Source organism: Dysidea avara, chromosome 15, assembly GCF_963678975.1.
Source record: "Dysidea avara chromosome 15, odDysAvar1.4, whole genome shotgun sequence".
Classification (NCBI taxonomy): domain Eukaryota; kingdom Metazoa; phylum Porifera; class Demospongiae; order Dictyoceratida; family Dysideidae; genus Dysidea; species Dysidea avara.
The window spans coordinates 7,325,826-7,346,870 of record NC_089286.1 but is presented as its reverse complement, the minus strand read 5'-3'; the positions used below and the strand labels follow the sequence as shown (position 1 = coordinate 7,346,870).

At 38.2% G+C, this 21,045-nt stretch overlaps 1 protein-coding gene across 1 annotated transcript in view; it reads right to left on the bottom strand.

Annotated features, from left to right (window-relative positions):
- LOC136245242 (transient receptor potential cation channel subfamily A member 1-like) overlaps positions 1 to 21,045 on the bottom strand; it is a 79,641-nt gene that overhangs the window by 8,421 nt on the left and 50,175 nt on the right. The window contains exons 9-10 of the mRNA XM_066036732.1: positions 18,081 to 18,250; positions 15,830 to 15,942 (exon numbers count right to left, since the gene is read on the bottom strand). Of these exons, the coding sequence (XP_065892804.1) occupies positions 15,830 to 15,942; positions 18,081 to 18,250 (283 nt within the window). The remainder of the gene's footprint in view (positions 1 to 15,829; positions 15,943 to 18,080; positions 18,251 to 21,045) is intronic.

The window sequence follows — 21,045 nt, the reverse complement described above, 5'->3', positions numbered from 1 at the left end:
CCACCACATTGTTACATAAAGGTATGTAAAGGGTTTACATGGTTCCTTACTGAACAGTTTTACATGGCTAGTTTTGGCCTCACCAAATATAGCTGAGGTAAAATCCCAGGTATCCTTGATACATCACAGGTAGAATGACATAAATTGCGTAGCCATAAGACAGGCACTTTGAAGTTACAATGTTCTGTGCAAGGCATGCATATTTGTGACCCAGTCTGAGAAAATCGGTCTTATCGCCCAAGTCAGCAGATTCGATTTTTCACCCAGCTACATCAATAAACTATCTAATTCCACATTTAAAATCAGCTAGACTTGAGTGGTCTGGTTTTGCTGGCTACTTTTCCCGAGGCCAGTGGCGATCCGTACGTGTGGTGTGGGGCCTTAATGGAGCTGTGGTCAGCCTGGGAATGACTGTATGTGGCTGGGCAGCTCTGTGGTGTTGAATAACTACCTCTGCTGTGAATTTCCTTTCATTTTAGCCAGTTTTGAGATCTCAATGGCTCAAAACTTGGCCTAATTCATCCCTTGGCCTTCCTTTTCAATTTTTGAACAGCATCTTTCCCGCCTTCTAGGGCCCCCGCCTCCCACCCAATTTGCAGCTCGCCTGATACAGTCAACCTCGGTTTAAAAACTATCTAAAATGGCGGGAAACTTAGTTGTTGGCTACTTGCACAGTGGATGCTCTGGAAGGTAAGAAATTGGTGTAAAACGTGTGAAAATTTGGTACACATAGCTTCAACCATTGGCGAGCTACAACACACTAAATACTTAAAACCGGCATTTCTCGATACTTTTAAATAGGTGATAAGCCCAGTTTTGTCACATTTATTAAGTTTAAATCCAGTTTCCTGATCTATGCAGGTTTAAATGTTAATTGTATTAGGGGTGTGGTCAAAAAGTGCACTGATCATTAAGTGCAAGGCACGAGTTCTGATTGTTTAAGGGGTATGGTCGCATCAGTGATCATTATGTACTTAGGTTTTAAAAGTGCGACTACACATATCTACTCCTCCTACAGTGGCCCTAGCACTTCAAATAGGTTTGTGGTATGTAAATACACTCTTCTAAGGAAAGTGTTAATATGGAAATGAAAGCATTGGTATGGTTTCCTTGTATGAAAAGAAGATGGCCATGTAATTGAAGATAAAAGGAAAGGTAAAGTACAAAATTGTCAGAACAAGAAAAGGCACATGCTACCAGTGAGTTTGTTTAGTGGTTTGTAATGGTGACTATGCGCTGCTTCGTTTGGCCTCTAGCCTTGCGACTTTGGTCAGGCAGGTAGGTGGACAAAAATATGGTTTTTGGAAAATTCAACATCCAGTTGTGTGTGAGTGTTTTCTTGCTTTTAACCCAGGCTATTGTTTAAAAATAATTTTCATTGTGTATCATGTTTCTATGATGGTTATTACCAACAGTATTTTAGGCGGCATGCATCACTTTAGGGAGAAACTCTACTAAACAGTGTTTATTCTGGAGAAGAAAAGATGGAACACTATCATACAAAATTTCTTTTGGAGTTTGATGTGAACAGTACAGTAACATTCTAAAAGTTTTTCTAAGATAATATCTATTTGATGGTTGTGTTTACTCTTTTTAAAGTGAAATGAGGTAGTACTATCTTAATACACTAAAGAAATTTAAGTATCAGTTGACTGTTCTATTAAAGTATGTGACAGCTATCTCAATCTTGACACATTATATTCAAATCCCTTTGTTCCATTGCTTTATGGTGTCAGTACTATTTCTAAATGTATAAAGTACAGCTTTGAAGCTTTTGTCCTCTTATAAATACCTCTATACTTTATATTCCAGTCTGTTTTTGAATTGTCTTAATTAAATGAATTTCCAGGATGGGGATGATGATTTTATGGGTGACATTTTGGGGACATGTGAGTCATTTTGAGGGATATCTACTATACAGTACTGTACCATATGACGCCACACATCTTTATGCATAGCTATCAAGAAGAGTTTATAGAGTGGTTATGAATCAAGACACACGGTAGTGTGTCGTGCGGCCCAAGAAGCCGGCGCGCAACCCCGTGAGTATATTGACAGGAAGAAAGAAAACGCAATTTTCGCACCTACGTAGCTCTGTGCTGCCTTAATGAAACAAGACGAATTTTGCTGTGTACATTCCCTCCAACTTCAGTACTCCACATTCCAAATTTGAGCGAAATCGCTTCAAGCATTCCTGAGATATGCGACTTCAAAAATTGGCTTAGTTTCTTCGTTTTTTTTTTCTTCTTATTTTTCTTCCTCTTTTCGCACACTTACAAAAACTGCTATAAAACGCGAACGCGTTATCCGATTGCCTTGAAATTTGGCACACAGAGGGGGGGTATAAAGGCGCATCTCTGTACCAACTTTGGCTGGAATACGATAAACAGGCAAAGAGTTATGAGCGATTATGCACGAAACATAACACCAATATGTTGTCATGCCTACAGGGTAAACCGCGTATGGAAAGAAGCTGAAAATCGGTGGGTGAATAGGTTAACTATTGAACCTCAAACCTTTTGTGGTTTGAAAGAAATCGAGCTAAAAACCAGGAAGATACAGCGAAAAAATCAACAGTGTGTAACAATTACGCAATGTAGATTAGCTAATAAAAAACGACTGCTTGCCACGCCTACCAGATAAACCGCTTGGGGTAATGCTTTGAAAATCGCTGTACAGATGGAGTTATCATCTTAGAAAGGCTCTTCAATGGTGTAGAAGAATCAGACTTAAAGCCACGGAGTTATAACACGAAATCCAACTTGGTGTAGCAAGTGCGTGATCGAGATACTCTAATAGAGCAGTCATCCTAATAGAGCAGTCATCCTAATAGAGCAGTCACCCTGAACAGAATTCAGGAGATCAGTTAGAAATAAGTAACCTGTATAGAGATCAGCTACAAACAAATCACCCTGTAGAGAGTTCAGCTACAAACAATTCACCCTGTTCAGACATCAGTTAGAAGAAGTTTTCTTGTAGAGAGTTCAGTTACAAACAAATCACCCTGTTGAAAGATCAGCTAGAAGATGTCACGTTGTAGATAGTTCAAAGAAACCACCATGTAGAGAATTCAGCTACAAACTAGTGACCCTGTAGATACATCAGCTAGAAGAAGTTACCTTGTAGAGAGTTCAGCTACAAAGAAACCATTCTGTAAAGAGCTCAGCTGCAAACAAATCACCTATACAGAATTCAGCTACAAACAAATCACCCTGTAGAGAGATCAGCTAGAAGAAGTTACCTTGTAGATAGTTCAGCTACAAACAAATCATCCTGTAGAAAGATCAGCTGGAAGAAGTTACAGATAGTTCAGCTACAAACAATTCACCCTGTACAGAGCTCAGTTAAAAGAGGTTTCCTTGTAGAGAGTTCAGCTACAAACAAATTACCCTGTAGAGAGATCAGTTAGAAGAAGTTACCTTATAGATCGTTCAGCTACAAACAATTCACCCTGTAAAGAGATCAGCTAAAAGAAGTTACCTTGTAGAGAGTTCAGCTACAAAGAAACCATAATGTAGAGAATTCAGCCGCAAACAAATCACGTGTAGAGAGTTCAGCTACAAACAAATCTCCCTGTAGAGAGATCAGCTAGAAGAAGTTTCCTTGTAGAGAGTTCTGCTACAAACAAATCACCCTGTAGAAAGATCAGCTAGAAGAAATCACCTTGTAGAGAGTTCAGCTTCAAAGAAACAATCATGTGAGAGTTCAGGTACGAACAAATTGTCCTGTAGAGAGATCAGCTAGAAGAAGTTACCTTGTAGAGAGTTCAGCTACAAAGAAACCATCATGTAGATAGTTCAGGTACAAACAAATCACCCTGTAGAAAGATCAGCTATAGAAGAAATCACCTTGTAGAGAGTTCAGCTACAAAGAAACTATCATGTAGAGAGTTCAACTACAAACAAATCACCCTGTAGAAAGATCAGCTATAGAAGAAATCACCTTGTAGAGAGTTCAGCTACAAAGAAACCATCATGTAGAGAGTTCAGCTACAAACAAATCGGCCTGTAGAGAGATCAGCTAGAAGAAATTACCTTGTAGAGAGTTCAGCTACAAAGAAACCATCATGTAGAGAGTTCAGCTGCAAACAAATTGCCCTGTAGAGAATTCAGCTACAAACAAATCACCCTGTAGAGAGATCAGCTAAAAACAAGTCACCCTGTAGAGAGTTCAGCTAGAAGAAGTCACACTGTAGAGAGTTCAGCTACAAAGAAACTACCACGTAGAGAGTTCAGCTGCAAACAAGTCACCCTGTAGAGAACTCAGCTACAAACAAATCGCCCTGTAGAAAGATCAGCAAGAAGAAGTTACCTTGTAGGGATTTCAGCTACAAACAAATCACCCTGTAGAGAGAGCAATTAGAAGAAGTCACCTTGTAGAGTGTTCAGTTACAAATAAATCACCCTGTAGAGAATTCAGCTACAAACAAATCACCCTGTAGAAAGTTCAGCTAGAAGAAGTTACCTTGTAGAGAGTTCAGCTACAAAGAAACCACCATGTAGAGAGTTCAGCTGCAAACAAATCACCTGTAGAGAGTTCAGCTAGAAACAAGTCACCCTGTAGAGAGATCAGCTAAAAACAAGTCACCCTGTAGAGAGTTCAGCTAGAAGAAGTCACCTTGTAGAGAGTTCAGCTACAAAGAAATCACCCTGTAGAGAGTTCAGCTACAAAGAAATCATCATGTAGAGAGTTCAGCTGCAAACAAATCATCCTGTAGAGAGTTCAGCTAGAAGAAGTCACCTTTTAGAGAGTTCAGCTACAAAGCAACCACCATGTAAAGAGTTCAGCTGCAAAAAACTCAATCACCCTGTAGAAAGATCGGCTAGAAGAAGTTACCTTGTAGAGAGTTCAGCTACAAAGAAACCACCATGTAGAGAGTTCAGCTGCAAACAAATCACCTGTAGAGAGTTCAGCTAGAAACAAGTCACCTTGTAGAGAGTTCAGCTAGAAGAAGTCACATTGTAGAGAGTTCAGCTACAATGAAACTCCCATGTAGAGAGTTCAGCTGCAAACAAATCACCCTGTAGAGAACTCAGCTACAAACAAATATGCAGTGTAAAAATATCAGCTAGAAGAAGTTACCTTGTAGAGAGTTCAGCTACAACGAAACCATCATGTAGAGAGTTAAGCTACAAACAAATCACCTGTAGAGAGTTCAGCTAGAAACAAGTCACCCTGTAGAGAGATCAGCTAGAAACAAGTCACCTTGTAGAGAGTTCAGCTAGAAGAAGTCACATTGTAGAGAGTTCAGCTACAAAGAAACTACCATGTAGAGAGTTCAGCTGCAAACAAATCACCCTGTAGAAAGTTCAGCTATGAACAGATCACCCTGTAGAGAGATCAGCTAGAAACAAGTCACCCTGTAGAGAGTTCAGCTAGAAGAAATTACCTTGTAGAGAGTTCAGCTACAAAGAAACCACCATTTAGAGAGTTCAGCTGCAAACAAATCACCCAGTAGAAAGTTCAGCTATGAACAGATCACCCTGTTGAGAGTTCAGTTAGAAACAAGGAATCCTGTAGAGAGATCACCTAGAAGTATCGCCTTGTAGAGAGTTCAGCTACAAACAAATCACCTGTAGAGAGTTCAGCTACAAACAAATCATCCTGTAGAGAGATCAGCTAGAAGAAGTCACCTTGTAGAGAGTTCAGCTATAAAGAAACCACCATGTAGAGAATTCAGCTGCAAACAAACACCCTGTAGAGAACTCAGCTACAAACAAATCGCCCTGTAGAAAGATCAGCTAGAAGAAGTTACCTTGTAGGGATTTCAGCTACAAACAAATCACCCTGTAGAGAGTTCAGCTACAAAGAAACCATTCTGAAAAGAGCTCAGCTGCAAACAAATCACCTGTACAGAATTCAGCTACAAACAAATCACCCTGTAGAGAGATCAGCTAGAAGAAATTACCTTGTAGATAGTTCAGCTACAAACAAATCACCCTGTAGAAAGATCAGTTAGAAGAAGTTACCTTGGAGAAAGTTCAGCTACAAAGAAACCATTTTGTATAAAGAACAGCTGCAAACAAATCACCTGTACAGAATTCAGCTACGAACAAATCACCCTGCAGAGAGATCAGCTATAAGAAGTTACCTTGTAGATAGTTCAGCTACAAACAAATTTCCCTGTAGAGAGATCAGCTAGAAGAAATTACCTTGTAGAGAGTTCAGCTACAAAGAAACCACCATGTAGAGAGTTCAGCTGCAAAGAAATCACCCTGTAAAAAATTCTGCCAGAAACAAATTGCCCTGTAGAAAGATCAGTTAGAAGAAGTTACCTTTTAGAGAGTTCAGCTACAAAGAAACCATTCTGTAAAGAGCTCAGCTGCAAACAAATCACCTATACAGAATTCAGCTACAAACACATCACCCTGTAGAGAGATCAGCTAGAAGAAGTTACCTTGTAGATCGGTCAGCTACAAACAATTCACCCTGTAGAGAGAGCAATTAGAAGAAGTCACCTTGTAGAGTGTTCAGTTACAAAGAAACCACCATGGAGATTTCTGTAATCAATATATGTGACCGGATTTGTGAAAAGGGGTCTTCCACACACATCCAATTCCGTAAACGTTGGAGACCATAACTCAGTGTTCAAGTAACATATTAACCTGAAAAGCTCATCATATATTCAGCTATAGTGGTGCTCACCACTGCCCAAATTTCAAGGCAATAGCTCTTTCCAATCTGAAGTTATCAATTGTCAAAGTTGGCAAATTGGATGTGTGTGGAAGACCCCTTTTCGCAAATCCGGTCACATACGTATTATACAGTATATATAATTTGTACATTTACTAATAAACTATTTAAAGTACATCTACTTCATCTTTTCTTCTTCCTGTAGTAAAGAAAAAAACATAGGTTAAAAAAGTTCCAAAGCTGGCCATAGGCCGGCTTTGGGGTATACAAATACAAAAAGAAATGAAATCTAATCCAAAACAGCCAAGCTGTAAAAAAAGTGTGCGGCCCTCAGAAAGGCTATGGTGAAAAAAGATGTGAAATCCAAGGTGGCGGCCAAGAAATGGCTGTGATGGTAGGTTAATGGTAAAAATTTTAATAACGACAATTCAGGTGAATTTGGTCTTGGCACAAAATTTACCTGAATTGTTGTTATTAAAATTTTTACTATTAACCTACCATCACAGCCATTTCTTGGCCGCCACCTTGGATTTCACATCTTTTTTCACCATAGCCTTTCTGAGGGCCGCACACTTTTTTTACAGCTTGGCTGTTTTGGATTAGATTATAATGACAAAGATCACTTTTGAAGCTTCGAGGCATTGATTTTATCCTGCAGTAGCAGAGTTGCAACACTATACCTACATTGAAAAGACACATTTAATGTAGCGTAAACTCTCAATTATTGGCAGCACTCAATTACTGGCAAAATATTTTCAGTTAATGGCACAATATTACTAGATATTATGTTGAGTGCTTTGATACTAATTTACAATATCTATTGAAAGGGTGAGGAGGTATATCAAAGTAAAACTGCTCTATCTGAGAACCTTCGAAATACTTGCTTCATTTGTTGATATAGGCCCTGTAGCAATGTAGGGAACACACTGTTCCGATATGCCACAAGCTAAAAACATGACTAGACAGGGATGGAAAGGAATACCACAGCCACCCTTAGTTCCACTTAAGTTTTCATTTAGTGCTCTCAAGTAGCAAAGGCAGTGGACTAGGATGCAGAAATTATCAAAATATATTCTGAAATATTGATTAAAAGAATTGAGCATTATTCTGGAAAGCACCTCTGCAATCAAAATAGCCACTATGAAAAATACAGACGATTTCTATTACAAAGGGAAGCCATCATGTGCTACCACCAAATCAACACTTTTTGCTGCAAGCAAAGATGAATGGGACACAAAGAAGGACACTGACAAGTCCATGAAGAATGCATTGTACATAGTGCGGTATGCCAAAAGGCACCTCTCGAACAGTGAAAAAATAATCCTATATTCGTTACAGTTGACTGAAGACATCAGTCAGTTATCCAGTCAGTTAATGTAGCTCCTTGCTGTTAGAACCATAAGCCACCAGTCTGATGCTGTTGTGCAGTTACCACCATCAACAGATGGTGGTTATTTTGGTAAGGTGTGCAGGGTTTCATGGATTCTCCTATAAGACTTATAATAGGTCCATGTTCAGAACCCTTTTTTCTAAACCCTACTTAATACTGCATGTTTTATTCTTGGAGGTTCTAGTAATCTGTGGAAGCCACAAGAATTTCAACAGGCCCCTAGGTGAAACAACTGCGCTTTCACACCCTGAGCTAAACTCAGGATGGATAATGAGGGAAGTGGAATTGCCTAAGTCTCCCAACTGAGACTTCCTGTGGTGCACTTATTCCCCCACATCCCCATTAGAAATCTGAATTCAGAAATTCCAGGCTACACTTTAAATAGTCTATTTTGTTGGGTTCTAAGCTAGTCCCACATCCAGACCCCTTTATTATTGTCTTAAGATAAATGTTGTTAATTGCCAGTACCAAAGGGAGGGAGTTAGGGAGGGACAAACAACCTTGCCATGCCTTTTGACACTTTTCTACGTGCCTTTTGTCTGACGCATGTGCAACAATTATTCTCCAGTTAATGATCACCCCTTTTCTAGTTATTTCCACCCCTTTCCATCGTTGATCACGAATGTTGGTGATACCAGCTGTGCCTGCTAGACTGGAAGTGTCTCACACCTAGCCCACTACCATCAGGTCAGTATCACACCATCAAAGAAATACCCCATTGTTTACAGTTGCTAGTTTAACTGGTTAAACTTAATTTAATGTAGCTCCTTGCTGTTAGAACCATAAGCTGCCAGTCTGATCCTGTTGTGAGTCAGTTGCCACCATCTACAGATGGTGGTTGTTTTGGTAAGGTGTGCAGGGTTTCACGGATTCTCCTATAAGCCTTTTAATTGGTCCATGTTCAGAACACTTTTTTTCTAAACCCTACTTAATATTACATGTTTTACTAAGGAGGTAGGAATTCTTGGGGGTTCTAGTAATCTGTGGAAGCCAAAAGAATTTCAACAGGCCACAGAAAAGCAACCGTCTTTCCGTCCAAACAATAGGAGCTGTACCTAGTAGCACCGTTCACCCTGCACACACCCCAACTTCTTTCTTATTTACTTTACTTGTGGGATACATGTGTATTTTTATTTATTTATTTTTAAATTTAATTATATATATATACTTACCATGCGGTTTTTGCAATGTACTACGATTACATGTAACCATTAACTATGTGTTGACTAGAACATATAATATAATTATTGTGTCTACATGTACACGTGGTCTTAAATATAACCAGTGTTGATAAGATAACCTTTGTGGCTTGTTGCAGGTGTTGTACTGCTGATTGAATTAGACACCTGCTGATTTGATAAGCAGAGCTTTGCCAATGGTTTGGTAGCTGGATATGGTCACTGTCTTGGCAGGTGTAGCCACACCAATGCAGCAACTGCGCGTTATACTGCTAATACTCCTGTACAGTTTAAGTTGAGGGGGTGACTGAAGTAAGGCTTAAACCAGGCTCCAGTCAATGGTGTAACCTTTCGAAGGTGAAAAAATGATCCTTCAGTGCTTCCTTAATTGCCCAGTATTGAAGTATCACCTTGGCTGGACAAACTACCGACTCATTAGCTCCCATGGGATTTGGACTGCTTAATTGGCCTGTTGTCCACTGCTACATCCCAAGTGCAGGGAGCAGTCATAAGCCTGGCACTGTCATTTTCCCAGAACTTTAGCAAGGTTTGTTCAGACCAATTATCATCTGAAGAGGTAGAAAGCTATCTTGCATGTGTAAAAAACCACATGTTTAGTCTGGGAATAACATGGGAGGGGGGGGGGGTAATCACAATATCTGCTCCCCTGGGAATTTTTTTTTGGAAATAAAAGGCCTTTGAAATTGAGCTCACAAGTGATTTGAATGGATTATCAATTTGAAGATAATTGACTGGTACCTCTAAATATTGCAGTGACTTCTCTATTAGAGTACTGTAATGAATGCTTTACTACAATATTTTGATTTTGCAAAATCTTTGTAACCAAAACATGGTTGGCCAAAATCCCAACCAGCTGCATCGCTTGCTATGGTCCTGATCTGTGAGAGCCCCCAAGGAATGCGGTGCACAGTAGGCTGTCCATGACATGATAATCTGGTGTTCGATGAGTAACTTGGATAATGTTGAGTATGTCATAAATAATTCTATTGTGATAGTTGTGCTCGATCGCTTTGTCTTTGTACCTCGAAGAAGTTGTACATGACAGGTGTGTATGGGCGGGGTCTCTGTGGTACGCATCATGTTGATTGTACGATGGATGCCAATTATTAAGTACACTTTAATGGAGGTATACGTGAGGCCAGATAGAACAAGGTGAGCAGCAAACAGTATCAATGTATATACAGAAGTAGTGAGTGGTGTTAGATTCAAATTTGTATAATAATATTATTGTCCAGCAGTGGAGGAAGCTAAACCTTTTGCTAATGGCTGCAAAATAGCTAGCTGAATAAAGAGCTCACAAGAGGTCGTTTTCTTGTGTCAGAGTGGTCAGCCCATTGAGAGACTTCCTCCATTAACCTGCAACACTTTCCTCTGACTTGTACCCTGGTGGTGTCTAACAAAAATAAAGAAGGAAGGAGTGTGATATGCTGTCAGCTTTTCCATGGGAGGTTGGGATCTTCAGGTAGTTGCAAGTTCAGTTGTAGAGCAAATAGTTTGAAATAGTGCGAAGGGGAGACTGATGTGCAACTGTGGGATAGCCTGTGGGGAGAATGGACCTATCACATGACCGATAGACACATCAAATGAGAGGTGATCATTGCTCCCTATTGCTTTTATTTTTACCTCTGTGGTGGTATTGTCCAATGCAGACTCTATGGTAGGATCCCCACAGTATGAACTGCACATGAGGCATGTTGGAATAGTCTTGTATGGCCTGAGCCTATTATGCTATGGAATTGCCTATCATGTGTTTGAGCAATGCTCTGCATTTGTTCCTCCTGTGTTCCCAATTGTGCTAAATTGTGTTCCACATATGCTCTAAGAACACTATATCTGGACTGCTAGCTCTATTAAAAAACTTCGATTCATTTGTGCATGTTCTATGAAAATATTTTGACATGCGGTGACTGTTCTGTTAGAGTATCTTGATTGTATGCCATTCATTTCCCTTTTGTAGTTGTAATTATGATGACATGATTGGTGCAAGCTTAGTATTGTAACAAGAGGAAAGTTAAGCGTTTGTCAAGTCAAATTATTATTGCACTATTGAGGACATATAGCATAGTTAAAAGGTGTATTGATTCAGTCTAGATGTGATTTTTTTTACTAAACCTTTCTAATATAGCACACAGATGCCATGGTAAAACATATCGGTAACATGCATCCTTTGAAAACCACCTATGCCCAAGGGACCAGAGTAGATACCTGCAATCTGGCAAAAGCAATGATTGTGAACTGCCCACCCATTTCCTGAACTCCAGGTGTGTTACCTGATTGAGATATTTGTATTCTAGGATATTTAAGATTCTCTTAGGTTTGATTTGATCAAGCATCAAAATATAGAGTGTAAAAGTGTTGAAATATATAATGTGTAAGGAAAGTAAACTGTGCCCACTCAATAATTAGGTCACTGGTTATCTTTGGGATGGCTAGGCAGTGCTCCCGATAACGGCCGGGGAACAAACAATTTCCAGACAAATTAGCCAATGTCCGGATTGGGCCAGACACCATGTCCTATCAGGAGCCCAAGCCCAGGGTGTGCATATTTGGTTGACTGTTTACTTCACCAATAATGGTTGTCTCTTGGTTGCTAGGCGATTAAACATTCAAGCGAGCGTCTCAAGAATGCTATCCTCAGCACAACAAAAATACTGCTTACTGACAGAGTACTTTATATCAGAGAAAACCTACTATAGGCAGTGTAACGGGCCACCTGTGTTTGTACAAAGTGTAAGTATGTTTGGAACAGTTTGGTTTTGTCAGGACATTTGTTCTGGTACTTCATCGGGAGCACTGTTAGGCTTGCTGGCATCATCATACAGGGATACGCTGAAATAGTGATCTAATGTTTCAGTAGATCTACCCTCTCGACAAAACATGCATAAAATTAATGTTGATAGGGACCCTAAGCTGAATAATGCTGATGTGAAAAGACTGACTGCAGGTGCTATGGTCCCTCCACCTTGTGAAGGAGCCAGCCATACTTCTGATTAATTATAGCTACTAAACTTGCACTATTGCAAATAGCAAATTTGTACCACCTTGTTTGCCCTGAGTAGGGGGAACCAATTCCTGGGTAAGTTTTTCCTTGTATCACCTACACACAAAGGTGAATTTGGTGAAGAAAGATAGATCACGTACTATTGCTTTGACTGGATGTAAACAATTTCCCATAACTTATGTATCTTTTTGTATACTGCAATGAATTAAATATATCTGAACTCCTCTTGAGTAGGCAAATAAATTTTTATTGCCAGACCTTTTCTTCATTAAGAACAAAGTGTTTACATCATTTACAAATTTTTTATTAAATATGCAAGTGTTTCTACCCAGTGTAATCAATGCTTTATACTGTAAAATTTAGGTTTGCATGATTATGTCAAGTTTTTTTGCAGATCCAGTCACACATCGTCACTGTTAAATGTTTTTTACTATGGTTTTTTCAGTGATTAATGGGTGTGGTTAGTACAACATGTGGGAATTTTTGGAGCTTGCAAGGGAGTAAACAGCTAGTTTGCTGTGAAAGTTTCGATAATTTAAATATTAATGGTAATAGAGTGCCAATAGTAAGGTACATGTATCGATAATTGAGAATCAAGTATCAGCACTTTCGCACCTGTAGCTACTTGTTATGTTAATGCATGCACTTGAAATTACAGTATTTTGTAGAGGTGCTCCAAATGTTTCCAGTGATACAATTTTTCTTTTTTAACAATTGGACATTCCTACCCTAAGTTACTCTGTTTGGTAATTTATGTGCTGATAATTGATATGCTGATAATTGATATGCTATAGGGGCAGATCCAGGAGCTGGCAAGGGGAGGGGCACGAACAGGCTAAGTTGTAGGTGATTGAGGGGAGCAGATTCTCCTTGGTTGTTGTATTTTTAAGTAGCAATGATCACTCCTTAGTAGGTTGATTTTTGTCATTATGACTTTTGAAAATGGTTGTGAGTGAAGTCTTAAAATCTGTTTAAAGGCTACGAAAGTCTTAACACCAGCAACACGATACTTATTTTTAGAGACACTGCAGTAAATGGTAGTATTATGTAGTTTTCATGAGTTATATCAATTGATTTTGGTCTGGAATTCAAGGTGTATAGTAATAGTATTTTTATCAAAAGAAGTATGTAGCTATGGCTCTTCCACAGAGTGGAGGGAGAGGGGCATTTTCCCCAAATGCCCCGTCCTGGATCCGCATTGCATTATGCTACATACCTAGGAAATTATGAAATTACAGCATAGCTATGTAGCTACACAATGAATACATCAAGGGCTAAGCAGTCACTCTGTGGGGTACTTGTGGTGACATGTGGTCGTTAACATGTGTCCCATACATTCACAGAAAAACACATGGCAACATGTGCAAAATGCCATGCGTGTGTGAAGTTATAAGTGGAATATACCATACTAGGCCACATAGTTCCTTCTTACTGTTTGCCTGTTCTATTAGAGTATAGGTGATTGCTCTTTTACAGTATAAACTTTTATCTTGAAGGTGATCCCTTCTGGATAAAAGTGGAATGGTTGTAGTGCATAGTAACATAATTAAAGAATTATGAAATCTCATGAATTATGAAAGATTCATGAATTACGAAATCCAAAATTCAATAACTTATAATTGATTGATGCATTATTTATTGCAAAACCAAAAGCCTATTAACTAAAATAATGACATACTAATACATAGTTGGTTAATTCCAGCTAGCTCCATGGCGCCCGGTTTTTAGAAGTAGCACAACATCAACTTGATTTAATTGTCTGGATTTTTCCGTAAATAAAGCTATAGTATATGGCTACATTTGATATGAAAAACAACTTAATCAGAACAAGGAGTCAACTTTTTATAACAATTTGCTTACTGGCATGTAAAGTCTGTGGAAAAGGTACCTTTTGTAAATCTGATCCATCTAGCCCACCACCTACTTCGGGTGTACAAAGTTGCATACCAAAAACATTAATATAATGAGTCTCATGCCACAGTGCTGCTCCTTTATAGGGATGAGGCTAGAGCAGCATTGGATAACATAGTTGTGGCAAATGTAGCCTTATTTTACCTTAGCACTTAGCTACTACCAGTGCTAGTCTGAACTACCTGTATATAGCATAGTACCACCTGCCCACTCGCAAACTGATTTCAGACACATGCATTTTTAAGAAGGGGTTTTAGGCTCCACTGCAACCTCCTGTATTAGCCACTGCAAGTGACTGACGTGTGACCACTAAGGAAGCACTTGTTAAACAAACCACTTTTAACAACATATTTTGCACAGAAGTATCTTCTAAACTGCTTTATAGTTTGACTATTGTGAAAGCTGCCCTTTATTTTCGTTCACGTATGTAGGGGATATTAACTCGAAGAGATGGGCTATTCCTGGTAGTCTACAAGGCCTGCACTGTTGTTTTTCAGTTGTTAAATACCTGTAAAACCCAAAGGAAAGTAATTCACAAGTCTGATAAGAGTCACCACACCCATATTTCAAACTGCTGAAAAGAAACCATCTCAGACCAAAGTTTACCTGTGCAGAAGTTTAATACAGACTTCATTCAATTTTACTTCTTATGTGAAAGCTGCTTTTACCATTTAACACAAGGGTGCATATGGACAAACATAGATAAATAGATAGGTGCGAACACACACTTTTACAAAGACAATTTCAGTAAACCAGGTGTGTACCCACAGCCTGCCTTTGCTGGCTGTGGGTGCATGCCTGGTTTTAAAAGTTATGAAGTTTTGAAGCTCAAAATGTGGGTTGAATTTTGTGTGTGGAAAAGATACCTTTCTGCAAATCCAGTTACATATGTAGTGTGGTGGGTTAATCAGGAAGAAAAATTTATGAAGTTTTGAAATTCAAAAAGTGGGTCAAAGTTTGTGTGTGGAAAAGATACCTTGTTGCAAATCCAGTCACATATGTAGTATTGTGGGTTCAGGGGAAGTGTGTCAAAGGTCAAAGTTAAGTGCGCTATATGTACTCTACTTGTATCCAAAACACTTAAATGACAACAAAAGAAACAAGTTAAACTCCATGGCTTCACAAACACACTGTCAGTATTTCCAATAGTGCCATGATCATGCATTAATTCCTTAGAACTCTATCACGGAATCTAAAAAGCTTTAGAAAGTGACCTCAAGGAGATATATACATATTTATATTCTACAATCAGATTTTACAAAACCAAACTGCACATCAGACTACATCAAACTAACACCACCAGTGAATAGCTACACTATATATGCTATTGATTTTGACCCTCAGCATTACTCAAACTACTTGGAAAGTTACAATGGTTTGAATACTGTTTATCTAATGTGTAATATGGATTAGTTTTACAAAATCCAGTCACAATTAGTGATAAAAACAAGTTTGATTTTGTGTGCTAAAACTTCTCAAATTCATCCAATGACAGAGATATTGTGCCCATTGGTATGACTTCTTGCAGTTGGATCTAAACACTGTGACTTAAGAACACAATTTAGAGATTGCTATTTCAGGTAGCTTTTATACAGTAATTCATCTGAAACTTTTATACTCCCAATAACAATGGTATAGCATTACTGGCAGTCTGTTTCAAAAATGTGTGCTACATATATACCACCATAAACAAACCTGGCATATTCTCAATGAGAAGGTCCATTGGAGTGTAGCATTTATCACCTTGAGAATACCACTTCATGGCATCTTTCCAGCACTCAGACTCAATAATAGTACGAGCTGCATCTCTAACATTGTACACAATCAGCATGTGATTAGAGAGTTTACTATTATGCCTACAGACAACTGCATCTGTAAAACTTGATACATTAACAGGGTGGATCCAGACTTTATAAAAGGGGGGTTCCACTCTGGAATTGCAACTTCAGCCTAGCTTAAGTTGAAGAACAAAAAAAAACAAAAACAGGTCATCACCCTGTTGACAGTAGCCGCCCCTCACCATAGATTCCCTCACCAACTACACATGTAGCTTGCTACATTGCTTCTCTTAAGACTACTGTGACTGCATCTCGAGTAAGAGAGCCTTTTTCAAAAAGAGGGTTCCATGGAACCCTTTGAACCCCCCTGGATCCGTCCCTGATTAATCGCCTACAGATGCTTTCATGCTTAAGGAAAATCTCCATTTTATTGATTTATACACCCCAATTATAAGAGTGTCTTGTGCATTCTACTGTATTTGCTACATTTTAACTATCCTTTGATGCCCTGCCTTGTCATCAAATAAGTAATGCCACTAGTTCTATTTTCTTAATTTAGTACCTAGTTAGCCACTAATATTTGTTACTTACAGAACTGTTAAGATGTATACAGTAAGGACAAAGTACAGAGACCTGTACACCACATGAGTACTATACTACTTCTAACAACTAAAATAGGATCACATTGTACAAACAAGTAAAAATGCTTTAAATGACAATATAAGGTAATTTCTGGATAAAGCATTCATCTTGAGGACTCCAACCACTTTGAACTTCAGCCATCAGATTATTTGTAAGTGTCTATAAAATCTGATTTTAGTATAAGGCAAAGGACCACTTTAATTTTAACAAGGACTCACAAAAGAAATATTAGTAGGACAATCACTTATATAAATATGAACTTTGGTTGGAAGTCACCCAAGTAAGATCTTTAGAATTAGCATTGATGCCAACCTACGCTAATGAACTTTATTCACTTGGGTGTGGTGGTGGCAGCTGCACATCTCATGCATTTACACTGTAAAATTTAGTGTGTATTTTTAACTTTGCACCTCTTCTCCTTTACCAACTCCTGGATGCACCATTGCACTACTTCATGGAAATTTAAGCATACTTCATTAATTGATCCTTCCATAAGAAGTATTTAACTCTTAAACCCACAACTGTTTTTAAAAATGCAAGCACTGAGAATGCTTTGTCAAGAAAACTGGATTGTATGCATACCTTTTAAACAAACATCCATAGCACGAAACTGTTAAAGCTATCTAAAAATGACAAATGCCATCTTATACTCACTGCTAAATTTGGTTTAAGCGATCCTATCTTTTGTCATATCCATCCATCCCAAAGCTTTACGCTATACTTTGAAAGTTCAAAAAGAACTATCTATCTGTCTTTCTTCTTCACATAATGATGTACAAAAAGCTATAACTTGGTCGTACTTCATCTTATCAACATTCTCTTGACATCATGTTGCTCCACATGTGATGGCAATTTATAAATTAATAAAATGTCTGAAAAGCACAGTAATAATACAAGGTGAAATGAAACAAAATGATTCAACACTTTGTAGCAGGTGAGTTACTCATTGTATGCTAAAAGGTATACACAGTTCAATAGCTTACCCTTTGCCAATTAATAAAATCTGTTTTTCTAAGAGAATGGATGAACGCTTCATGAGATATGCCTGTTTGAAATCCAAATGTAAATTGGCAAAAAGTACTGCGCATTTTAATTTCATTTTTATCTAATCCAGTTTTTGGGTTTAAGGGTTAATAGCTAATGTTAACAATTATATGGGTCTAAAGGATCAAAATTACAATTAAAGCAAACTGCTGTGTAGGCCAGCAGCACCATAATTAGGGCCTTTTTAAAGCTCATAGGCCATAATTATGTGTGCACAGGTCAAATTTTGTATTTTATATACAATAAACATTCCATGTTTGAGTACAAACAATGTAAATTCATAAGTTTGTATACATCTTCTAGCTGGTACTGTATAGATATTAACTATATGTTAGTTGACCTTTACTTGCGTAAGTTTGTGCAACAAATCATTAAAAGACTGTATGTTATGAGGGGACACACCAAAACTGTAAAATGCATATTTTGCAGTCATGTAATTAGTTTTCAGTCCAAAGTGTTAATTATAAAAATGTTAAACTTACTCGTGATTTTGTAAAATAGCAACCACAAGGCAATTGCAATTAGTTAATTGCGCATTGTGATAGCCATATTCATTGTCACTATCCAGGAAGTTGACATCAGCACCATTGTCCAACAACAGTTTTATAATTCCAACATGACCACATAAAGAAGCAGCTATCAGTGGAGTAGTCTGTTAAACAAAGACACATTTGTAACTGGCTTTGTGAAAAGGGTCTTCCACACACATTCAATTTACTAATGTTGATGATACAAAATTATAGTTATTGTCTTCCAAGTTCATAGAATTGGACATGTGTGGAAGACCCCTTTCATAAATCTGGTCATATTAATCAAAAAATTGATATCACACCTGTGTGTATGCATCTATGCATATGTAACCAAATTTTGGAAAATCAACCAAATGGGTACATCTGTCACCTAAAATATTTAGCAATTAAGGTGTAAATCTACTTGTTAATAATTGTAATCAATACCCAACACCTTTAATTACAAGAAAGTTTTGAACCATAGAGTCTGATGTTTAGGAGCATACACATGATAAAGCTTTTCAATTTCTTTACCGTTAAGATGTATTTGTTAAGTACATGCACCTAATATGAAAACCTCATCATGAGTGCTCATCTCTCGTAGCAGTGTGATTCCCAGTCACCACATGTACTAGTATTTGGAGTCCAGTTCCTGCACAAATCCTGCATGATTTCCATGCTACAGAAGACTGTTTCACTTGGTAAGCATAGTGAAATCTACATTATTATTATTATTGGCCATGCACCATGTGAAATTTTGAGCTAAGCACTGTTAACAAACCTCTAGCATTTTTCTCTTGTATAGCTGCACCTCATGTTGGAGCTTTGTGTATGTCCACATGTGCTTATCAACCATGATTAAGTAGAAGAAATGAGTATGCACTTAATACATAAATTAATATGTGCTTAATATACGTATACATGCGCTTAACAACCAGACTCTGCGATATTTTTTAAACTGGACAATGCACTAAACAGCAACACCTTAAACAATATTATTTTCTGTAAGACTATATTGGTGAATTTCCAAACTTTAATCAAATAATATTATATCCATGGAAAACAGCCAAGCTGTATAAAAAGGGGGTGGCCTTTCAAAACCTGGGTGAAAAAGTTGTGAAACCAAAGATGGTAGCCATGAAATGATGTTAATCATACACTATGATAGTAGTGTATAGCAGGGACTACAAAGGAGTAGGCGTGGCCACGAAATAACATCACCCAAAACCAGTGTCAGTTTTCCCTGACGACGATGAAGCAGTATTGGTTAGATAAAACTAAGCCCAATAAAGCTTTCAGATCGACCCAAAATGCTTTCAACAAGTTGCTATGGATTTTATAAATAAAAATATTATAACAGAATTTTCTACTGACTGACTGACTGACTGACTGCATGACTGACTGATGCCTTCAGACAAGCGTAACTTGATAATGGCTAAGGCTATGGGCTTGATTATTTCATTGTTCGACATCGCTTTGGCCCAAGAGGTGCCTTTTGGCATACCACAGTGCACACTTAGCTACTGTATCAACATTTATATTGGTTGGAGTTCTTCTGCATTTTTCCGGAGGCATATTGCTACTAGTATCTACAACATTCAAACATTGGACACAATATTAACGCACGGATTTATGATGAGTAGCTATTTATCATTGAGTAACAGGCATGTAGCTGTTCAGCAGGAAGCTATAGTTACCAATAGCTGTATCTAGTGCCTTGCCACTGCTGTATAGTTGAGGTAGCTTTGGTGTTCTGAGTTATAGGCTGGTAGGTATTCAGAAGGTAGAAGTATCTAGTGCCATGCTGCTGACGAGTAGCTGTCACTGTGTAATAGGTAGGTAGCTATTCAAACGCAGGCATATAAAATAGTGTGGTAATTGATAATCATTACTTAGTTACTGCCAGTTTAACTAGTTGGTGACAGATTTTACACAAGCAAATGTGGTAATTCAATAGTAGCTAAAAAGCTGATGCAAGTTCAAAAACAGACATGTGTAAAGAACAGATGTGTGTAAAGAGCAGACGTGTGTAAAAAGAGAAGACACCATATACAACCAGGATGCATATGATTCCCTTCAGTACTTCAACTATGAAGCGCATGGCAAATGGCTTAAAGCAGGGGGCATAGGCCAATCATGGAAGCAATGGTGAAAACAATGAAAATGCATGATATCTGATAAGATGGTAGAAATATTAAATTTGGCTGAGTTTGGACATATATAGATTATATAGTAGCTCTCTCTACTATCTATGGTTTGGACATAGGCCAAGATAATGTCCCAGATTATTATTTGTGGAATTACTTTAAATAATCTATGGTAATATACATTCCTATTATAGTGGGTAACATATACGCAGCAGCAGCGACAACAAGCCTGCAACAACATTTGGCATGTAACAACGGAAGGAAAGTTCATGTAGCAGGGCCGCAGTGCAACAGCAACAGCAGTAGCAGCAGTAATAACAGGCATGCAACGGTCATAAATTTCATGCGGCAACACTGTCAGTAGTATATCATGCAGCTCTCGTGTGGGCAGTTCATCATGCAATGTGCAGCTTAATGCAAGGATTCCACATTGGATGCTGTAACCGGAGGTTAGCAAGGTAAGCAATCTACAGTATGTGTGCAAAGACAAGTATGGTACATTTAGAACATATGTACAAATATAGCACCTGAAAATATTTAAGAGCTTTAGCAAGTCTGCAAAGAATCCTAGACAATGATATTTATTTACTGGTAAGCCAAAGCACAGCAGCAAATATTTGCATGTGTGCAGCAATTAATGTACGTACAGTATGGGCAAGTTACTGAAGGAGAAAGTTACGTACAATGCATTCTTCATTGACTTACCAGTGCCCTCCTTTGTGTCCCATTCATCTCTGCTGACAGCAAAGTGTCGATTATGACTTCCCTTCGTAGTGAAAATCATCCGTATT